The 24,197-nt window shown below is 41.8% G+C and overlaps 1 protein-coding gene across 1 annotated transcript; it reads left to right on the forward strand.

Annotated features, from left to right (window-relative positions):
- Positions 1-11,647: 11,647 nt before the first annotated feature.
- Positions 11,648-23,720, forward strand: LOC110987825 (uncharacterized). The gene is made up of 5 exons (XM_022250930.2): positions 11,648-13,164; positions 16,369-16,580; positions 16,852-16,950; positions 21,839-21,945; positions 22,119-23,720. The coding sequence occupies exons 1-5, from the start codon at positions 11,714-11,716 to the stop codon at positions 22,221-22,223; spliced, it is 1,974 nt and encodes a 657-aa protein (XP_022106622.2). The 5' UTR covers positions 11,648-11,713; the 3' UTR covers positions 22,224-23,720.
- The last annotated feature ends 477 nt before the right edge of the window (positions 23,721-24,197 follow it).

A 24,197-nucleotide genomic window follows, 5' to 3' on the forward strand; every position in this document is an offset into this window, starting at 1 on the left:
GAGTCGAAGTGTTTTCTTTTGAGCACTTACAACTCGTTTTGCTGAAGTCAGACACAACGCCCACAATCTGTGGGAAATTTAAAAAAAACCACGAGTGAGCAAAGAGGAAGTGGAGCTTTTATGAAACGCAAACGACAAAGGGTACGTTTCCAAATCAGTCCACACAATTCCGCTCGATAACGCTGTTCAATTTCTCACACTTTGGCAGTGTACCGCATATGAACATGCTTTTACCGTGGGTGCGCGTGGGCATCGTATACACGGACGAATATTGTATGTGTTTTACGTTTGAACACTGCAGGCACGTAAGTTTTGCCTTTGTCCAATGTCCATGTTCCTCTGAGGTCTAGACGAGCCGAAAGGGTTCCTGACTATCATTTGGGTTCTCAAATGTACGTCACCCATAACGCCATCATTTTTTCAGGATTAAACCTTCATTTCAGGGGCAATTAACCACAACAAAGGGAATTATATTTCATTTTTGCATCTACTATCGGGTTGTTGACATAGTAGTGAGTGAATCTTTTAAACAAGTCAATCAACAGTTTGTCTACGGAGGTCTTCATGGGCCCTTTAATACGCACAGTGCTATTTGATGGCCCTGTTCGCTGACCAAGCCCTGGCCACTGACTTGAGGAAATACAGAACTGGGATCGAAGTTGCTCTCTTAAGTGTTTCTATTCATGTAGGCCTACAAGGTATTGTGGAACAGGAGTAACAAGTGTATATTAGCCTCGCTTACAAGTCTTAAAATGAAAGAACCCTGTATACTTGGCTTCGTCCATTAAAAGGCCTCTTATCCCTTGGGAAACGGATTGTAATTTTTTTTTCTTATATCGACCATGAATACAAGTCAAATGCTTCTTACTAACTCTGAGGCGCTAGTGGCGTAACAATGGGGGGGGGGGGCACAGGGGCACGTGATCGTGCCCCCCCATAGAATTTATACGCTTCAGCATCCCGAGTGCCCCGGACATTTAGCCCTAATTATGCTCTGCCCTTTCGAAATTCCATGTGAAATATCTATCGTTAAATAAGATTGAATGCCTCGCGTGTCAACGCCTTTTCTCAACACAAGAAACGGGCGCGTCAAGGCCCGGTGTTCCATCCTAAAGAAACATACACTTAGCGTCAAAAATCCGGAAATTCTCCACGTACATCCATCGGTTGGTTTTGTGAGGCATAACTTGGGGGGGTACGGACAAGACTAATTCAGTTAAATGTCTCAGAGGGGAAATGGTAGGACGCTGGGAGTTTGGGTGGATAGAGAGAGAGAGAGAGCGACTCTCCACCGGTGCAGTCCTAAGCTAGTGCATGTTCGTACACCCCCAGGGCAGCAGCGGGCAAGTTTCAACATTGCCCCGTGACGAATTAACTCTCGTTATAACAAAGTCGGAGAGACCAAATTACAGTCATTTGCAAAAGTTTAGGACTGCCCATACAAAATGCATTAAGATTACAAATTTGGGGAAGGAAAGGCACCACTGAAAAAAACTGGCAACGCCCATGCACCACATCACAGCGGAACGCAGCTAAAACGAACACCGCTATATCGAACATTTTGGGTGGGCCCCGTCTTGTTCGGCGTTCCACTGTAGGCCTTCTGGGTTCTGACGTTTACGTAAGATAGCTGGCCCGTCTAATCCAATGAGAGTTTCTTCCCCACAAAATAAAGTGACCATTGAGAAAATGCCATGCGTCGTTGAATTTGAAGATAAAAAGCGCTGGCTTTCACTTCCAACTGTAAATCAGCACTGTTGAGAATGAAAGTAAAAGGTCACGCAGCGAGCTTTCGGGACCCTTGCGCGGTCCGCCTATGGGATTTTACATTGGGCCGTCCTATCACGTTCGATAATTTTTGGAAGAATAATTCCTTACTTAAACCAACCCATGAAACATTCATGTTGGAATTTTACTTTTGTCTTCCTCAAGAAATAAGGAAACGTCACCTGGAGATGGGTAAAAAAAAAAAGGAATACGACCTTTCACGTCTGGCGATATCGCACCTAGGTCTCCTTGTTCAATGCACGTTTGTTTTCAAACGGAGTTTGAAAGTTGCAAAGATTTACCTACCTGCAGTCGATGGGTTTCAGATTCCGTTGAATTAATATAACGCAGTTGTTGTCAGCAAAGGTTAAATAAAATATTAGAATCTTTCGTAAAAGTATAATATTGCTTTGGGTTTATTATCTTATAAATGATGAAAGTGTGTAAAAATTTTGATCAGTTTTATTTCGGCTTTCACCGACAGACTACCATAGAATTCCAAACCGTAGATGTTTGTCTACGATACGAGCCCGCCGCGCCGCATTGGACTGTTCTTCATGTATTTTAGAATTTTGGAAGTGATGGGTAAGTTTTTGGCAGGATATATGCCTATTTCTCTTTTAGGTCAGGTGACTTTTCTGTTTCTATAAATTGATATACTGGCAAATATTTTCCAAAGCCCCTTTATCGAGTTGGGTTTTTAAAGAAGTAACTAAACGAAAAAATATTACAAATTCTTAAATCTTTGCACGTTGGTTTTCTTATCCGAGGGTTCCGGAAGTGCGCCATCAGGGGTCAACTTTCAGGCTCTATAAATCTCGGGTTCCGAGGCCGGATGATTAACGTTACATAAAAAATGCCATTGTCAAAACAATTTTTTTCATAGCAATCTCATTTGAAAGTTATCATCTTGTGGCCATCATGCAAGTTTACAAATGATTTCGGTTTCAGGTAGATTAAGTTTCAAGGTGAATTTTCACTGGATCACGTTTTCCTGCTACAATGCATAATGCCGGAGGTGATCGAAAGATTCAGACGGGTGCTTCACCTTCGCCACAAACAGCATTTTCATTTTAGACTGTGCTGATAGAGTGTCTCGACGAACAGCCGAGAACGATTACTTGCCAGAAGAGCGAGTGACGCACTCCCCACTCCCGCTCAGGGACAGACCCTACAGAGCTGGTAAACAGAAACGTTGACAAGCTAAGCTGTGTGCTGAGCAAAAATTAGACAAGAATCAACTGATCTAAGACAATGATATCGCACCTTATCACGTGCGTTTTGCTATAATGGGGGCTCGATGGATCATGTCGCGTCCCACTACCCCCATAGGAAAGCATGCCTGTAAACCACCAAGCGTGAAGTCTTTGTTACAGGTCTATTACGGAAGGTACGACATTGCTGATAACGTGGTTTTGGTGCAAGGAAAATTTTTATGTAGGAGAGTCATATATTTTGGCGGCCATGGCGGAAGTACAGCGCTAACGTAACGTCTTTTTTATCATAAGATTTACACTAATAAAAGTATAACGCTGAAAAACCGTTGAAGAAATCTCTTCAAGAGGATTTGAAACGTTTAAATTGTAGAATGGAGAGGGATTAGAATCCGTGTTGAGGTTGGAAGGTGAAGAAACCATACAAATGAGCGAAAGCCTCGTAGACTCCAAACATAAGCGGATAAGAAGTGTGAAAACTATCAGGTATTCTAGAAACCTCCAACCCTACTTGCTATGAAAAACCAACGTATTATTATTGTAGTGTCTACAAGTCCCAACATTTGGAGACTTCGTGGGAAACTTGCATCTAATTAAAGGAATAGAACGGTGAAATGTAAATGAAAAATTTGTCGTACAAGAAGAGAGAGGTTTGTTTGAAGCTAAATATCGACTACTCCACCCCACCATTGATTGCGCAAGATCAGTTTTATTGAACGGTTTTGTTCTACTGCAGTTGCCCACTTCTTGATAGTGGGTTAGAGGATGAATCCGGCGACCCTGAGTTAGCATCCTCGACCACACTTTAAAGTTTACAATATTATAGGGACCTTATCTTGGGCTATATCTTACACATGGGCGTCGCTAGACCATTTTGAATGAGGGTGCCAAATGAAATGTGCCGTCGTACCGTAACGCAAAGCGAGTGTTACCTGTATCCCCTTCCTTTGTCTTCATTCTCCGTTCTTCGTCTTTTTTTTATTTTGCCGACAAAAGTAACCAATGGGGTGTGACACCCCCGACACCCCTATCCCCCTCTAGCGACGCTCGTGTCCCTATAACATAATTAGCGTAAATATGTTTCCAGTGTGTGGTTTGAGGTATTTTCCCTTGTGAAAAAAAGTTTTCAAGTCCAGAATAAGGCGCAAGCCAAAGTCGCACCAACAAAGTCGCACGTCAATACCATACAACCGTGTCCGTCAGTTCAGAATTATAACGCATAGTTTCTCCCCTTCAACAAAATCTGGCGGCCATCAATGCGGTTTATTTCTTTGTTACGGTAATGGCTTTCGAAGGCAAATCCTTACCACTCTATAGTTTAATGCAATTAATTACCATTCAGACGTCGGCACTTGAAAGACGCACGGTTATTTCACCAAGCGGCTACTTGTCATAGTTGTTTTGTTCTTCGCATGCGCGAAAAATTGTAATGGCGGAAGGCAGCTTGAGCATCACATTCTGCTACGTGCACCGTGAAATCGCTATCGCATTTACGGCGATGGGACAAAGGGGCTGGGAAAATCGATTTGCAAATCCATACAGGTCCGCAAAATACACATTCGAATGCATTTCACCGTAATTTTACAGAGTGGTGAAGATTTGCTTCAATTTGATTTCGTGGGATGACTGTTCATCCTCCGTGGTGATTGCTTGGGAAACATCGGAAGAGATACAAAGAGACAGAGATAGTTTTAAGTATGAAGCGTGTTGTTGTGATATGATTGTGTTTTTTCTGTCTCATGTTTCGATATTTTAGAGTATGTTTATTCTGTATATAATTTTCATATAGTGTTAGTGCAGGATTCCATCTTTCTCCTCTTCGTCTATTTTTCGGACAAAAATTCTCCAGACCATTTTCAACAATGGATGAACTTGAAAGTTGGTGTGACTGTCAACCCAGATCCCAAGATGTCCCTATGAGGTTGATGTCACGTCATGATGACGTTATCACGTGTCAAATTACAAACAGTTAAACTTCCATACACGTATTTTCAATCGCTGAAAATGTAAAATAGATTATGACATACCTGGTCTCGCTTTCTGGGGCAACTTAAATGCACAGTAGATTTAGGTTGTCATTTTGTGACTCGAGCGTAAAATCACCCGAGCCTTGCTTCCGGTCGAAACCGGCAAGGGCTTATTTGTTTAATTGATAAAAGATGTGAATTTGCTTCTCACGGTGTTAGTTCCTGGAAAGATAATGTTGTTCAAGAGTGCAACCGTGGACGTCATAAAATACTCGAGTGTCCTCTGGCGGTAAGTTGACTAGTATTTCTTTATATGCCTTTTCAGATGATGTGTGTGGCGAACTTTGCTGTAACTGCTTAAAGATTCAAGCTGATGGTGTCATCAGACCGGAAGTTACAATGCTACCACTAATGTTTAAAAAAATTGCTAAATATCGATCGCGAAAGATATAACCTTGATTTGGCCTTCAAAGTATATATGGTAAATATTGATTTCCAAGTTTCTTGCAGTCTTGGTTTTAAGATGCTTGTAGCAATGCGATGTTTGACGCCATGTTGCTCCCCTGCGACCTCGATGGCTTCTTCCTTGTTCTGACGGAATAACACGATTTCCTGCTCTAAACGTCTCCCGTGTAGTATGAATGTTCGTATTTTAGCATACATGTACATTAAATTTGACCGTTTGGCAACGAGATGCATGAAATAAGTAAATTAAAAAGCATTTTTTTTTTGCCTTCAAATCCTGTGGCGTAAATTTGTGCCAGATATTGGGTGGATGGGGATTTGTGTGTGGGTGTGGGTGTGTGTGTGTGGGGGGGGTATGATTTACCCGGCCATGGAAAATTTAAAAGCGGGGGAGGGGGTTGCTGACACCATACCAGAGACTATATTATAGGGAGCAACGATGGTCATGATATCAATGAACATCCGCAATATGCATTACATTCATGAAAATTCTTAGATCAGAATGGCATATTTATGTTTTTTGATTGGTTGTTTCCTTTTCTGAGTGATATTGAATACATTTTAGTCGTTTGGACGTCAATGGGGGAAAATCCCCCCCCCAAAAGGTAGGAGGATATTTATACTCCCGTCTCCCCCATGGTCAAATCTATTCCTCTTGTGAAGTTCTACGAAAGGCCGTTTTACAGTGCCTGCCCGCTGTGTCTCACGTGACTGGTTCTTCACAAAATGTTGTGAAAAGCAGAGTCTCCAGGAAGAGGCCCCTAGTTCCTCTTATACTCGACATACTCCCCCAATACACCAGTAAAAAATTAACGTGATCACCGTAGAAAAAAAAGGGAAAATCATGCCCATGTTAATCTCTTCTCCAAGGAAAATAGATTACACGGGCATTTAGCGAGCAAAGTCACAAAATTGTACGATTCGATGAATGCCAATATAGACCTTTTTTGAATAACGTCAAGCTTTCCTATGGCATGTAGGAAACGATCCGTCGTGCCTCCTTAAGAAAGCGAACCTTTGTACAAAGCGTGATATCATTATGTTTTAGATTTACTGCACGCAAACTCCGGATGATTTGAAATGCCCTTTCTGCCCTCGCCATCAACGTCCTTCCTTACCTTGGACCAGAGCTGTTTAAAGAGAAAGTAGCACCAACTTCACACTTGGAACCCAAATGGCTGTCATTATGTGCGCAATACACTGTGCCATTTTGGTCCCAACAATTGAGACACTCATGTCGCAACTCTCTCTGTAAACAGCTCTGTCCTGGGCCATTGGCAATCCTTTCATGTAGCAAAAAGGACCCAAGGGAAGCCTATAGCCAGTATCTCACTGGGCTGCGACTGATGACTACAAATTGCTATCAGCATTCCCGAAAGAGTTTCCAAAATGTATTGAAACGTTCGCAGGGGTTCTCAATTTCCTTGCTTGAATCGCAGGGTCTCGCTTTCGTATCGCGGTAATTTTGAACATGTTCAAAAAAAAATTGGGGACAAATTTTCTCTCAAAATAGTCACAGAGTGGTCGCGGATGTCTCAAACCTGAATCAAACTTTCTCAATTTAGTTTCCGTGAGTCAGAAAGTGGGAGAAATTTGAGACAACTGTGTGGGGGCTGGCGACCTATGAAACAAAACTGTGACTGGTTAAAGTCAAAAATGAGAATCTGATATTCCAGGCCTCCAAACCGGCGCGAATTATGTCGTGCTGCAGTCGCACGACGTGTAGGCCTCCATGTGAACTTCAGCCAACGTCTGGCCAAAATTGAGCCGGGAGCTCGTGCGGTATACGCAAATGTGTCGTAAGCACCAAATAAGTGTGAACCCAAGTGAAAAATTGTCATTAGTTTCTCGGATTTTAACGCAATTTTGTGTCTGCAACTAGTCGCCAGCTGTCATGCCGCAGCCCAGTGAGATACAGGCTTAAAAGGCAGTGCCAGAAAAGTCTCGCTGCATGCAACTAGAAATAACACACGTGTCTATGAAAGCCACTAAGTTGCAGTGTCACCGACTGCAAGCCACCTCCCATATAGAGATCATTGGAAATGGTGCAGGTGTGGGATACATTATTTCATATACAAAACCTATGTTTGTATTCATGAGCACATTAATGTGAAATGCACATTAGTTACAGTGTGTGGGGTATAATTACCACGCGAAGTTGTGATTTAACCACGCAGTTTTATTTCGAGCCTCATACGTATTTCATACTGATTATCACACACGAGTTAGTCCTGGCCATAACAAGTAGATTCAAACACGGTCTAATTAGGGTCCTGTATTTCATTTAGTCGGGTTTCCTGACCAAAGGTTCCCTGACGACGTGACAAAGTCTTACGTCAGGTATCACCCACGAATATAGATAGATCACGACGTAATGTGTCAAGGGTCACAAGAAAAGTCCTAGGTAGATCCTATGTTTAGATATACATGCAGGCTGTTGATGTTGGCGTTCACTTTGCAAACACGTAAGAAACTTCAAGAAATGCGAAGGGAGGGAGCAACATTGTGTTGAATGTGGGCAACAAGCAAAAGAAAAAATAATCTCATTATGCGTACAGACAAGGCCGGAAATACCCGAACGTCAACGATGCCTACCGAATGTGGACGGGACAAGTTCGTATTTCGGCTATTTAGGGAAACTAAAGGAATTCCTCCTGCTTTTGTCAAGTGGACATTGGGGGATAGCGGACTCTTGATTTGACGACAATAGTCGAAATCGATGAATCTGGTATCCAGACAAATATTTCCGTAAGGGATGGTCCACAGCCGCCGTCTCAGACAAAGCCGAAGATTGGCGAATGCCTTGAATAAGTAAAGACTTTGCACACCATTCTTTCAAACAAGGCCTAAACCAACGTATGAGATTTTCCAAAGTTATATCATGCACCATGAAAAACGCTGCACGAAAACCATGCAGGACACACGGTTCGAAAATCAAGCATAAACACTTGCGGGAGTGAGCAACTCCAGGCCATGAATAAAAATAATGAGATTTCTAAGCAATCAGTCATATAAGTGGCCTTTCACCAGAATTACAGTAGACCGCGTAAATAGCCGAGAAACTGAAAACAACCCCCGAGGTGTGAAATGAAAGTGGGAAAGACAGTAAACCCATGATGGATTTCAGCCACGAGCAAGGCCGCGTCCATTCCCGTTACATGAAAAGGCAACAATGGCAAGTCATGCGCCCCGAAGTCACAGACAAAAAAACAGGTTTCTGATCAGATTTTAAAAATTTCTTTTTATGTCTCTTATCATTTAGGTTGAGTGAGAAATAAACAAGCGCAATACTCTCATGGTACGATCTTTCATCACCGGTAACTGCTAAACTAATACTTTTTACTCCCTACCAGGTGTCGCACTACATAAATTACTAGTACTAGCTCCAAAGAGTCTTTTCCGACGTAGGCTCCTATCACGCGGTTCTTTCATTGAAATGCAAAGTGCACAGGGTTACTTTACTTTTCCTATTTATTTAACTTAATTTAGCACTTGCTTGAATGCAGAGCCGGTAATTCTGTAATGGAGAATGTATGCGAAGAGAATCGGTAATTTGATTGCGTCCATCTCTACACAGGTTTCCACGGCAAAAAAGTAATTAAGACATTTTTTAACGTCACCAACAAAAGACATGTCAAGGATGGCATAAAGGTGGACGCCTGGGATGTTAAATCGGACAAATGCAAGACGTGTCTTCGCAGTGGCGTAACTGGGGTGCTACAGCTGAGGGGGCACCTGGGGGTGCACAATTTTTTTCAGGGGGCACTGAAAATAATTAAACTAGGTATATATATATTTTTGTCCATTTCAAAATTTCAAAGGGGGGCACGGAACTCCCCCCGTAGTTACGCCACTGAAGTTACCCAGGAAACTACTAGCAAATCTTTAAATGTCTCGACTGTATTTACACAATACATGCACCACTTTCCAAGCCTTCTTAAAGCTGATTCTCACTCACTCGCTGTTGTACATAAACTCGGACCTCACGAAACACGGATTCATTGACCATATTGCGTATGACTTAGTGTACAGAACATAAAGAGAGAGAGAGAGAGAGAGAGAGAGAGAGAGAGAGAGAGAGAGAGACTTTTGAGAAAGGCCATGTCACAATGAATCCTTAAAATCTCGATCGAGACTAACGATAGCTGTAGTAGGAGTAACCGTTGGCAAGTAATTGCTTTCAGTTACAGCCAAAGGAGACAGAAATTGAGGTATTTCAGCTCGAGTTATTGGGGAAGTGATGCCTGAAGGACTACATGGCTTTCATTACAGTCCTGAAGTTTCGTTTTTGTGACGTTTTGACACAACACGTTTTGAAAACGTGTGACGTTTTGAAACTGAATATTAAGCGAATAGAGAAAAATCGAAACTGTATTTTCTTTTTGTCAATTTGAATAATTGGGGTAATTTCAATTGCAATCAAGATATGAAATCTAGAGGAAGGAAAACAAATGTTTGAGGAGTGAACAGCGATGAGTCACTCGTGCGTGAACGTAACGCAATTGATGGTGTACGTGTGCTTTGTTGCAATAATGACACACCGTGACAACACTGATGACATTCAGGCCTCATCATGAGCAATTTACCCGATCAAATATTTCAAGGACTTAAAGATTTGCTGCAATAGTGAAACCCTCGAAAAGATTGTGATCTGTGGAAGGATCAATAGTATACATCATAAAATATAAGAGGGAAAACCCTTCGTTCACCAAAAACAGGACGTCGCAACGGCAACATGTGTCACGTTTCATCGGGGTAAGTACAATGATTGCTCTCGCTGATGTATTCACAATTTTCTTCCTGCAGATTAATATTAACTTATATCCTGATAAAAGCTCACTACAGACTTCATCAAACACATCTCGATGTCTGAGCAACTAACAACATACGTGGTTACTGCGATTTCTTCGGCAGGGACTCTCTATATCGCCGGAAATATATAGCATTTTCTTAACACCCGACTCGGCTCTTCCCGGTCCGATGATTGCATCATTTGAGGCGGTTACCATGACGATTGTTGGGATATCATTACGCTTGTAACGGAGTGTGACACGTGTCCTTTCGTTGCTCCGCCAACCTGGGTTAATTATGTAGGATCCTCTTTAATCCGGGAGGATTTTCACCTCAGTATTGGAACATGTTTACAGGTTAAAACAAAAACAAAACAAAAGTGTACGTATTCCGGGCTACTTTGTTTGCTTGGTATGGTGTGTGCATGGTTTATGCGTATTGACTGCTAATTAAATGTTACCTTAGAAATGGCTGCAGGTCCACATAGCCTTATTTACCTGGTCGGCTTTCAGCTTCAACTTGATTTTTGTGATTACAAGTGCAAAATTAATTTCAGTATCACTTATCATTTTTAAATATGTTTGAGAAACGTCAAGGAGTTCAGGAATTTAATAACACTGATATTAAATCGCCCAAGTTCAATAACAAGTGATTCAGATTTAGTAGAAGATTTGGTGATGGGGAAACCTTTTACGAAAAATCGTTAATCTCCTAGTACGAGCTATGTGTGTCCTAAAAATGATGTTATCGAAGACTCTCCATTTTTAAAATAAAATATAAGGGAGCTTCTTTTCTAACTGATGTGGTTTTCAAAAGGACACTCTGAGCTCAAAGATTCCGCAGTTCATTTTGTTCGCTTTTGGAGCAATAAAAACTGAGCCTGTGCCACTTTCTCGTCTGATAACTAAACCTAAATCAAATAATAAATGCACATTTCACATTTACAAGTTGATTTCAAAAAGAGTGCAGTGCCCCGAACCATGCTGAAGAGTAACCCCTTTCTATCTCTTTGAAAAGAGATAGAAACTCAACTTTGAGTGTCTTCCAAAATGGAAAAAGAGGGAATTGTTTGGAAGAGCAACGAGACGTAATGATTCACAGCAAACTTTAAAACACGCAATATACGTTAAAATTATAAATACCAAATACACGTTAATATTGTTTCTTTCCTATTGCTCCCCGAATCAGGATACAGGAAGAAGCGTCCTATCCAGTGTTACTGTTGGAAGCCATTGAAATGCTATTGAAATGAAGTAACGCCCGTGGGGATAAAGTTTTACGGAAGTGTTCGATTCACGGACTCTACCATTATACATGTACATGTATGTTGAGAACGCCCCCACAGGTCATGCGTATTTATGCACCTGAGTAGGCGATGTGCATATTTCATCTTGTGCAAGTACATATAGCAAAGCACAATCATTTCCGATCTAGAAGCGTTAAGATCGCTCAGTTAATCCAAGTGGTGAATACATTCAGCACCCGTCAGGTTTTCAGCACTGCAGTAAAATGATGATGACACCGTCGAGAAAAATAGCTCCCCTGCAAGACGCTCCTGGGAGCGCACGGGATCTTGAGCACCGTCTACGCGACAACACTGACGGCATCAGCCGCGGATCCGTGAGTACGTTGGGAGTGGAGAAACTCCAGATGAAAATGGTCCTGGAGAAGGCTACGGATTCCCACAGTAGCGGCAAGGACATGGCCAAAATGTTAGGGGTGATTGTCATCCCACTCGTGGCCCTGACAGTCATGTCTTGCCTCGCTCTTGCCACCACCGTGACCCAACTACACTACTCCGAAGTCACCGTGGTGGCTATCGACGCTGGCGATCGCATGACCGACCTAATACTTACTATGCAGGTGGAGCGTGGCTTGACGGCCACCCGAGTGAGTGGAAATCTGACTGGTGAGAGGCTCACTAGAGAGTTGTTTGAGAAGCGGTCTCTAACTGATCAGGCCGTGGACAAGCTGGAGACTCTACCAATGCTCAACGTTTCGGGTGAGATTTTCTCCACTAAGACAGGCCTTCTCTCTGCTCTGAACGCTTACCGCGAAACAGTAGATGTTATGAATGACGTGATAACGGTTGCCAATGTCATCAGGTTCTACACAGCCATCAACAGCCAGCTACTGAACGACTCGCTCACCCAGAGTGCAAATCTGAAAGAGGGAACTTTATGGCCTCGAATTGTGGCGAAAGACGGTCTCCTCCAGGCGTCGGATCTTTTCGGAATTCAGCGCGCTCTTGGCGGCAGTTTCTTCGCAGGTTGCTCCTTGAGTCCCAAGAACCTCGACTGGTTTCGGAATGTCCTGTCCACCAGCCAGTTGCAGATTAAAACTGCGTTTGCGTACTCTGACCGGGCGGCCGCTTTGTACGAGGATCTTGTACGGTCCGAGGATCCGGCCGAGTCGCACATCGATACCATGCGCGAAGAAATTATTCGCGGGGCAAACCCTTGCGAGAGCCACGGCAAAGACGAAGGCGTGCGACTGTCCGAGTACTGGTTCAACAACATGACCATTTTTGTGAATATTCTGGCCAAGGTTATAGACAAGGAGACCAGGTACATTCGCGATGACATTGAAGTAATCAAAGCGGGTGCAGTGCAGGCGGTCGTGGTCAACGTTTCCGTGCTGGTGGTGACTGTGAGTGTCTCACTGTCCCTTGGGGTTATCCAGCTCTTACAGGCCAAACGACTCTTGGGCACGATCGGCCGGCACGCCCACAATCTGGACAAGAAGACTAAGGAGTTGGCAGCGGAGAAACGGACGACGGAGAAGTTGCTTTACCAGATGATGCCTCGCAGCGTGGTCGACCAGCTGAGGCAGAAGAAAGAGATGATTGCTGAGGAGTTCGAAAATGTCACCATCTACTTCAGTGACATCGTCGAGTTCACCAACTTGGCAGCGCGAAGTACACCAATGCAAGTGGTGACTTTGCTGAATGAACTTTACAGGTAAGGCCACATCAAGGAGAACATTTCAAGCGCTCTCCACCTTTTCGTGAAGCCTTCTCAGGTGTCAAATGAGCTGGATTTTTTCCTTTTTTATTAAGATCTAGAACCACAAAAACCCGTTGTTTAATTGCTAAGCATACTGTACAACGCTGTTATAAAGGTTTTTCAAGTGACGTAATATGACGGGAAAAGGCGCTCCAGAAAGCGTACAGCATGTCAGTGGAGGCCCGTGCATTATCGCATCCGGGTTGGCAATTGAATTGGCTATTGGCATATTCATGTACGCAAGAATGTTTACAGACTTCGAAAGCGTGCGCGTCCAGCGCACATCTGTGTAAATTGAACGCTGACCTTCAAAAATCACGGGACTGAAAATCCTCTATAACGTACTTGACTGGGTCTGCTTAAAAACGTTTGGATGTAGCAATTGTTTGGTTGTAGCAATTATTAGGTATCCGCCCTGAGCGGAAGTGTACCCTCACCGGCAAAAGAAATACAGACGATACTGTTTTCGAAACGATCGAGTTCTTACATGCGTTCGACGTGCACGAGAAGACCATACATTTCAGACTAAATTTGTCGTCCTTACTCAGCGTGCTCCGCGTCAAACGCGCATAAACTTTTGCGCCTATGCGGTGAGTGCGTATCAAAAGACTGTCGATTTCATTTCAAAACACGCCCTCTTTTGTCCCAGCTCGGAGCAGATAAAGTATCGAAGTGATTATGTCACGCGCACAATTATGTGCGTAAACGACACTAGCGCGAGAATCAGCGCGTGCGTTCTACATTCATTATTTTGCACTGCACTTTCTTGTTCAAAATGACGTCACGTTTTGGTACTTTTATACAGTCGATGCACCCGTTACTTCCTCTGGTACATTCAAACGTGTGGCGATCTGCCTGAGGAATGTTTCTGGATGATGATTTTGGGCAAACACTTCAATGCAAGATACCAAGCTTTAATTAAACACATCACATCGAAATTACCTTTCGTGGGGTTTCAATAGAAGTCAAATTACGAAATGAAATCAACGCTGTAAAAGCAAGTGTTAATGTTAACCTTCCCTGTAACACTTTGTGAACGCGTCGTAGTTTAAACAAACCGATTCTTAAAAACGTTGATGCGTTTATTTTCTAAACAAAGACACCAAAACACGTTTATTCAGTAAAGGTGTTTAATTTTAAACGGTTACATGTTGACCATTAACGCAAAGACGCGTTTATAATAGGCGTTGGGTTTTTACATTGAAGTTTCCTATGAGTTTCCCTTTTGGTCATGGCTCAAAAATAGCGAGCGATATGAATTGCGGTTACGCTGGCTCCTGCCGCTAAATCGAAACTGTGATCAGATGGGCTCGGAACTTTTCTTTAGCACTGGGCGGACATCAGCAACGTAAGTCGGTAGGCTGTGTTAAAAAACAACGATTTCTGTAAGTTAAGACGAAAAGTTAATCTGCCAATCTGCATGTGCATTTCCCGTTTGGATGATTTTCTTTCATGGTGAAAATGGTGGCCGGTCTATTTGACCAACCCGTGCACCACGCACCCATAGCAGGCCTATCAACGAACGATTGGAACAGTGCTGCGTGTTGTCCCTTCGTGAGTAATATTTTCCTTAAACTCTTGAGTCGTTATTGTCAGTCCTAGCTTTGTTTCTCTTACCGTATTCAAAGTAGATTTTTGATATAAGGTGAAATTGCACAGCAAAGGGACATGTTCGGAATGCCCGACTGGTCGGTATAGCGGCGTTCAAGATGGAGGATATTACACTGTATTGCTTTAGGGTGCACCGCAGCAAATAAATTCGCATAGACAGCAGTGATAAATCCCTATACTTTAAAAAAATACTCACAACTCTCACAGGTCTTCAGGTTGGGCAGAAAAACAGTGTTCGCCATACCCTCTTTCATTTTCCTCCCAATTTGAGTGGATTGACCAATGAATTTGAGAAATTTCCCAATTCCATGGTTCTCAGGACACTCTAATATAGAATAATTTGGGTGTCTAACTTTTATTAATGAGCTTGGCAAACATGTTTCTGGCCCATTTAAGTGGGTGCACCCTTTTATGTGGCCTTTTCACAATAGTGCGCCTCCAAGAGTTTGCAATTCGTTGACCAATCACAGTGCACGAAAGCTGTCGACCTAATGCGCGGTTGAAAAGGGTCGACAGGCTTTGTGCCTTCTGATTGGTTAACGCGTTGCAAACTCTTGGAGGCGCACTATTGTAAATCGCCCGTATTACTCTGTTATGAACAACGAATTAAAAAAACCAGGTACCATAAGCAGTGTTCTGTCTCTTCAGTCACTTGCGATGTACTGACCACCACAAAGTTTAAGATTTGTGATGTATTTTTTTCAAAGGAAAAGTAGATTCCAAGTCTTATACACAGTGCCATCAACGTAACTAAACTTTTCACTAACAAAATGATCAATAATCAGGCCAGCTTTCCTAGTTCATAATCGAAGATGTCTCCGAAATTCTCAGTCTAATCAAATGAATTCCATCCAGTAAGAGCGATCAATCCCCAGATTTTGTTTTATAAGATGAGGACGGACCAAACGCCTGAAACACGATGACACCTGCTGGAGTTTCGTATTTTGAAGGTGCTTTATGATTATACCAGCCTCTGCTTGAGATAATGTCATTATAGTACTTATGCTTCCGACCACCCTTAAAAGGCTAACATGCCTGCAACGGCTACTGTACCCGCTGATACGGTCATATAACCTTTATCACTTGTAACATTACGTGTGTCCCCTTACACGCTATTAACTTACACGCGTAATTGAAGGCCGGTGATTAATTTAGTGAATATAATGCAGCCAAGAAATTCTATAATTTAATGATTAAAATGCAGCCGAGAAATTCTATAATTTAGTGATTAAAACGCAGCAGAGAAATTCTATCACGCAGTGATGGGTGCCAATACTCGTCTTGTGTGGTGGCACAAATATTCCGTTGTAAAAGAGCAAGACTAGTCAAAACAAGAGGCCAAAATTAATGAAAGTCCCTAATACATGCCGTTTCCAAATACACTTCAAAAGTGCGTCTGGCCCTTCGTGTCAAATTGTTGAAAGTCAGTCTATCAAACAGTAATGCACTCACCGCAGAACTTCACGCTTCACGGACAATTCTTTTGGAGCAGTGTTTTGTCTTTTGTTTCAAAAACTGCTTGATCGAAAATAGTTTGTTCTCCTACAGCATGTTCGACAACTGTATCGACATGTACGACGTGTACAAGGTGGAGACGATAGGCGACGCCTACATGGTGGCCTCGGGTCTGCCCGAACCTGCTGAACACCATGCCTGTGAGATCGCCTGTATGGCGCTGGACCTGCTAAGGGAGGTCCAGTTGTTCCAGATCCCACACCTGCCTACGGAGAAACTCGGTCTGAGAGTCGGCTTGCATTCTGGTAATAGGAAACTGTGACATAACATTGATTAGGCCTACGTGCATAGTGCAACGTGCCTTGTAATCAGCAACTCCTAAACCGAATGCAGACATTAATTAGGAAACAGTAAAACTCAAAACTTGAAGTGTTATTTTGGACAGTGTTGACAAGGAAAAGTGCGACCATCTTGGCAATGATTTGTTATAGTCTTATCGACTTATAGGTCAAAGTGTGTCGATAACACCATTGTCGTGTAACTGGATCTTTTTTCGATGATGTTTTGCATATGTAGGGTCGTGTGTGGCTGGAGTTGCTGGAATCAAGATGCCTCGGTATTGTCTCTTCGGGGACACCGTAAACACCGCCTCACGGATGGAATCTACCGGCAAAGGTAAGAAAGAAGCACTTCTGCTACACGTAGCAAGAGTGCTGTGCCGAAGTGTGCTCTTGGGATAGTGTTTGCAGATCTTGAAAGAAAGAAAGGGAGGGGCTGCACAAAACTGCAGTGCAAGTATCCCAACATTCCGTCCAGTCAAGTGTCTGTCGCATTCTTAACAATTTGTAGATTAGGTGCAGCTAAAAGACGTCAAAACACGAATAGCCTTCACACTACTCTAACAGCCTAGATTAAATTATTGTTTGGGGGTTTCTGTCCATTTCCAAGCCAATCTATCAAGCTACCAAGGGCACTGTATAGGCCTACATTGTGGGAGTATTTCTCCAGTTGTAGCACACAACTAGGTAGGGGGAGGGAACAATATTTTGATAACAAAAACGGCATCAGCTATTTCGGATGATCTATATTGCTAATGTTACTAATTCACACTGTATAATATGCACGATATCAAGGTATTAATTTTGTACCATTTTTTCTGAACGAACTGGCAGGAGTACGTTATTTTATTCAATCATAAAAAGCTTGTTTCTCAGTCTGGAGTGTTCATAACAAAACAAAACAAAAGAAAAAAAAAAAAAAACACTCTGCGGACCCCAAGCCGCTGCTTAAGAATTTCAGCGGGCCTTCCTCATTGTAACGTTTATATCCGTCATCAGCCACTCATTTGAGAGTTCATCGACCGAACGTCTATTCCGACTATTCTTCAAGACCACGGTTGTATTCAGTGGACGACCGCATGACGACTTGAAATATTGAATTACCGGCGGATATTTCTGTCTTTTTAAAATTTCTTTAAATGCTGAAACTGTATATACTATGTAATTTTCCTTATTTTGCTCATTATGAGGCATCTGTTACCTTTAAAATGAAATGTCACACCATTTTGCCATCCTTACGACTGGACGCGCGATATGATTCGATTGTGGAGAAGGTACCTAAATCCTTCAATTCTGTATTACCAGGAGCTAAGGTAAATGTAACAAGTCACTAAATTATTCATACCATGAGAATATTTCTCAGACTCGAAACTGAAGAGTTAAGTGAAAATCAACGGGGATTGCTTGAAAGGCCTGTGCTATCCTGGGCTTAGGACCTAAAGAAGATCCAGGGACCCAGGACAAATTCGAGCGCCTACAAAAATATCACTGCATGCATGCAAACGCAAGAACACTTAATTTATAGGGACATTACTATAAGTAACAACTAAGTTCATATTGATAAAACAATGATTATGTTATAGATTATTTTGTGTAAACATATATGCACTAAAAAGCCTTAAGCTACCAAGCAAAACCAAGGCCACGTTGATGAAAAAATTACATAGATTATGATACGGATGAAATTTTGTAAGCATGATGCTTGAAGCTGGCAACCAACACCCAGGCCACGTTGATGAAACGGCACTTGCATTGTAGATGATTTTGTTCATAAACATTATTATGCACGAGATATAAACATAAATTCAACCCCACCCCGGGTGATTACCTCATTTTTTTTCAGTTTGGCTTCCATTGTAACGCAGGGAAAGAAGACCTCCTTCTTGTATCCTGATTCGATGTAGCAGTAGCGAGCGAACAATTTAATTTGTGTATTTGGTGTTTGACGAGTTTTTAAGTTTGCCGGTTTAATCAATCCCCTCTTCTCCATTTTGATCGTAATTATAACAATGAGATACTTCATATTGGTTGGATAAAATGTTTTCATATTTGAAAATTGCAATCCACAAGGCAAATTTTCTCGGCTAGTTAAGTCTGTTTTAATACCAGACACCGCTGCATGGTAAAACAAAGGCTTATTGAAAGCACGGTTAGGCATCAGACTATTCCTCCTTCGTAAACATATTCAAAGTTTTCCGGTGTGCAAATGATCCATTCCATTAAGAGAGCAGGTAGGGCACACTGCTCGATGCCATGGAAACGAGGTTGATGAATACTGGCAAAAGTGAAGCCCTGTTTATGCATGGTTAGTCCGGCTAGAAAAAGAAAGGATGAATATGTGTTTCCAACGTGACTCAGCCAATCAGTTACCTATCACTCACTGAGTAATTATCAGTAAATTTCTGTCTGTGTCTAACGTACTGTATGCACTGCTATGACGTCATCCACATCTTTTGGGCCAATGGTCACGTACGCTTACTTTTAAATCCGTAACTCTAAAGCTGCTGACAGATTGTTGGAGTTTTCAAACCCAAATTTCCTAATTACCGTACATTTACATAAACTTGCACTGAGTTCAGCTCATGAAAAGAGCGACGTCTGAAATCAAGACGCTCCAGAGTAATGCCGGTTTATCCTTATATTTTCTGAATAAAAAGTTATAATACGCGCCTGCATCTTGAACCCCAGGTACTAACTCTGATTATTGCGGCCCCATGGGCACAAGGGGGGGGGGAACTATTGGTTTGTTTTGCCAACATAACGTAGGAGAATAAACTGTAGTCAGGTGTGAGTTATCTTGAATTGAAATTGAAGCAAAGCATTTCATTTCAGAAACCTGAGAGTAAAAGTAAGAGCGACGAAGTAAAGTTCGAAACAATTTCATGCCAGTTTTTAAGAATAATTTAAAATTTGTGATGAATGATATCTCAATGTTTTAAGCCACATTAAAAAAATTAAGTAAGATTTGGAACCCCAAATAGTCTGGCATCACCCCATTTTAACGGATTTTACTGAATATGATAGATTCAGGGAACAAGATTATTTTTGAAAATGGCTTCCCGTCAATAAGGTCAATTGCATTGGGCTTTTAATGTTAATCAGTGTAGGTGCTACCACTTTTCCAACCCATTGTTCAAGGTATTTCCAGAGTGAACGAGTTTCGACGAATACTTTGTAATCTATCGCTCTTCTTCTGGTATGTACAGACATTGATTTTCGGTGCACCCTGTTCAAAGGTCGATTCTTATGTGATTTTCGAAGGACTTTAATTTACTCCATTCCTGCTCGGCTTCATGACTTATTTCCACAGAAGGGCGAAATTAAGCAATTACGCTGCATTGTGAGTTGTGTGAACAAAATACCTTCGACACAAGTAAATTTTGACATGAGCTCAAAGATAAAGGCAATGCTTGGAGGTGTCGAGTCATACGACTGTACAAAGTAATTTTCTTTAAAGATTTAATAGGCCATTAGATTGTTTGCACTATGTAAAACTATATCTAACGAATTTTTTTATATTTTGATATAAAATCATACTTCAGGATACAAACATCAGGATACAAACTTTGATACGATCCGGCTTCAATATGGCTTTTTGCGATTTTCTTTTCCCTGGTTATCATGAAATTCTCATTATTTTTTAATGTTTTACTTTGCCGTAAATTCAAAGCATAACATCCTTTCATCAAGACGTGCACTTTCCAGGAGCAAACCTAAGACAAGCTGGTCCATATAGCTGCTCAGACCAAACGTTGATTCCTCAACGAAATTACCTTTCCGACAAACTGACATGCGGAAATGATTGCGCCTTTCACGAAGAGAAGTAACAGCAACTGGGGGCCTGTGTCTTCGCTTCTTCGGCTAAATCGCACCCGATGGAAGACGGGGTTACCACGGGAGATAAAAAACGACCAACTCCCATGCTCGAAGATATCTATCGAAGCCATTCATATCCAAGAGAGAGAAGAGAGATTAGATCCAATTTTCCTTCGACATTTGGCTAACAAAGTGCCTTTGGCAGCTCTTTGAAATCAACATCAATTTTGATCAGTCTCTACGGAAAAAAGCCAGACGACTGCAATGATGACTGAAGACGACAGCAATGAATTATGAAACAGCTTTGGCTGTCAGGGGTTGATGTTGCAATTTCATTCGCAGAAAACTGATGTGGACGATAGCAAAATTTGTCAGTTTTTCTTTGCTGCGCTTTAAACTTTTGTTTCGGGTTGTCGGGTTTGTTCTTTTCCTAACGCTTTACTGTTGCCAGTTTCCTAGCTACACTGACTAAACGTTTTCCAGGCTGATGTAAGGGGGCATTTAAAAGCTTGATACAAGATCAGTGTAGGGTCCAATTATTTCAGATTATTTTAGCAGGCTTTGCAGCTTACGGAAGCGTATGTAGGACATAACATAAATTGTTTTTACCCACAAAATTGCCCGGGGGGTTATTATTAGTTATCCTTCTTTTTTTAATGTGAGGCTTTCCTTTTTCGGCTGGAACATTTTCAGGGAATTAAATGCATGCGATACTACAGGGCCATGTAAACTAGCAATATTTTGCTATAGTATTATGACTAAGTCTATTTCACAATCAGGTGCGTGTGAGGGATCGGTCTTCGGAAAAAGAGAACATTAGCATAACGAGATACCTTGCAGTACGTTTGAATTGGTTAAGGGACTCTAATTATGCAAATTACATCTTGAAAGAACCAAGCATAGGTTTTTGGGGTTATGAAGCAGACTCAGGGTCAAACAGGATGCATAACTTGTGTAGAAAGAAAATAAATTGAGCAGGTGACAGTGCTGTCTGGCAGTGGCTATCCTGTACAGATATAGACAATGTTAATGTTGTCCCTTGCCCTTGTAGGAAACAGAATATCAAATGTTATGACAAAGTGCATAGCGTGAATTGTGTTTGCTTAATAGACAGTAAATGTTTCGTCTTGCTGTGGTTCCATATACTAAATTTGTATATGAAGACAATTGATTCGGGACTGTATTTACGGTTTAGTTTCGTCCTCCCTACATTGCATTTCTAATGAATTTTGCCCTATTAATTTAGCTTTTTTCAGGTTCCCGATTGTGCTTTTCCAATACCCAGCCCAATCCAATCTGCCTCTCTACACCCAATTCATCCGTTTACGCTACTGGAGGTAGCATTTTAAACAAATGCACTGCACTAAAATGATCGTTTGGTTCTTGGTTTTGCTTCCTTCCCTTGACAGCTCAGAGAATCCAGATAAGCCAAGCGACCAGGAACGAGTTGGTGACGAAGGCCTACCAGTCGAAGAGAAAGTTCCTGATTGTTGCCCGGGAGACCACACTTATCAAAGTGAGTGACCTCTTCCAGTTTAAACGACTTATCTCGTTGAAACGACATTGCTATGTCGTTTATACGAGATACGCTTACGTTTGTGTGCTAATAATTGGCTCAGAGGTCCAGATTTTTTTTTGAATATGACGTCTGTGAAGGGTGCATTATGGGACTTTCTGCGTATCTTTCAGGGCAAAGGAGCCATGCAGACTTACTGGCTGACAGAGGAACCCTGGGACCAGGTGGATCTAGGGCCAGTCAGACACGTGGTTGTCTCCCCGTCGCACTTTGACTGACGTGGATGGGTTCGCTACACTTCGGACCTCCAATAATGTGTGCGTAGAGCCAACAGCGCGAGCGACAAAGTCATTACTCGCTTTGCGCCATGTGCAGTCGATAGAACCATGTGTTTGATCAAGGCGTTGACAGACACTCCAACGTGCACAAAACCATGAAGTACATTTCTTCGCCAAGCCCACTGTTTGAACAAGAGGAAAACGTACAGGTTGGATAGAAAAATTACCTTTATGTTAAACCACGCCATAAAGGTATTTTCACTGTTGGATGGCTAGTTAAGATGTTTTCTAGAACAACATTGGGCTGGGGCAGCTGTTGTGAATTTTAAATCATCAGCTCAATGTGTACCTTTTCATGGTGACATTCACTGCAGCACCGAGAGTGGCAATGGTGTTTGGACAGCATCAAGATGGTCTAAATGTCAGGCATCATCCGAATGAGCAATACAAGCTGAATTGCACCTCTCGTTGGACGTAGCTGTTTTTATTGGCTTATATACCTTGTTGCGTGCAGCATAATGTTAAAAGCTCATATTTTACAGGCTTTTGTCTCACAAAACTCACTATCTATTATTTCCTCGAAAGGTGGACAATAATTTCATTAAGAATTATATAGCTGGTGTCAATAAAGTGTTTACTAGTGGTCGTTGATACTTGATATAGTGTGATAACAACTTCATTGCTTCGATGAATCAATATCATGTCTACACATTTGTGGCAGTTAATAGCAGTTATTTTTCTCCAATTGCAGCGTCATCGAAATGCTATGAGATTTTCAATTGTGGCTAAGACAGTTTAAGAACCTATTCGGTTGGTAAGTGTGACGTCACTTCGGTTTGACCACGCCCACTGCACACGTGCACTGCGCATAGGGTTACATGCATTGTTCGCCGTTTACATGGAACCATGGAACCGGAAGTTAACGCGCGCCTTCAGCGATTGTCCAATGAGAGCCTGCAAATCGTGGTGCTTTTGCCTTTGTGACGAAGTCACTTACGAACCGGATAGCAAAAATGGTAGAAGTGAAAAGGATAACTGTATTTCCAAAAGTTTAACACGGCGCACACTGGATTTTCCCCTCAAAATGTTGCATGCCACAATAAGGATTGGGGCGGTTTATTTATTAAAAAGTCTGCCTAAAAGGGCATATATGAAAAACGCAAAAAAAAATGAATAAAATAAAATAAAAAAAATAAAAAAAGATTTGCATTGCTTAACAACCATTAAAACGTCAGGAACGAAAGACACCAGTTCGACATCAAAAAGGGATGTCGGAAGAGTAAAGCGTATAATTTTCACGCTCATTATGTTCTGAATTCCGCTGCCCGAAACACAGTGAAGTCTCAAACGTCAGATGGCCTAACCTGAAAACCTTACCCTTTGATATTATAAATGATGTTTCTATTCAGATGTAGTTGTGCATTATGCAGTTGTATATATAAGCACGAGTAAAAGATATTAAAACCATTTGAATTCAAGTGGATATTTATATATGAATTATTGTTGCAAAATAATACATGTGTTTTTATTGTTTGTGGACTGAATGAAAAGGAGTACATTTACTGCCTTGTGACAACTAAAACGATATGACACTAACAAACCGACTGCGCCGCTGAGTCACGTGACCAATAGTGCCTATCAAGCATCAATAAACATGGAGTTCTCCCATACCAAAGTTCGTTAGTAGGTGTTGTTTACAAAACATTAAGCCAATTGTCAGTGCGGATCTCAGCAAGTCAATAGTCTCTGCGTTGTACCGACCGTCGGTTTTAGTTTTGGTAAACAATATGTTTGCTGATGTTAGATATTCGCTATAGGTCACGTGATTTAGCTGGCCCAATTGGTCTATTGTAGGCGAAAAGGGGGAACTTGTATAACACAAAAGATATTTGTGCAGTTTGTACTGAGGAACTGGCTGTTAAAACCTAGAACAAGATGAGCGCGCACTTTGTGCGAACGGTTTTTCAAAACATA

The sequence above is a fragment of the Acanthaster planci genome, linkage group LG06, assembly GCF_054643075.1.
Source record: "Acanthaster planci isolate LZ-2023a linkage group LG06, COTS_SCS, whole genome shotgun sequence".
In the NCBI taxonomy this organism is placed as follows: Eukaryota; Metazoa; Echinodermata; class Asteroidea; order Valvatida; family Acanthasteridae; genus Acanthaster; species Acanthaster planci.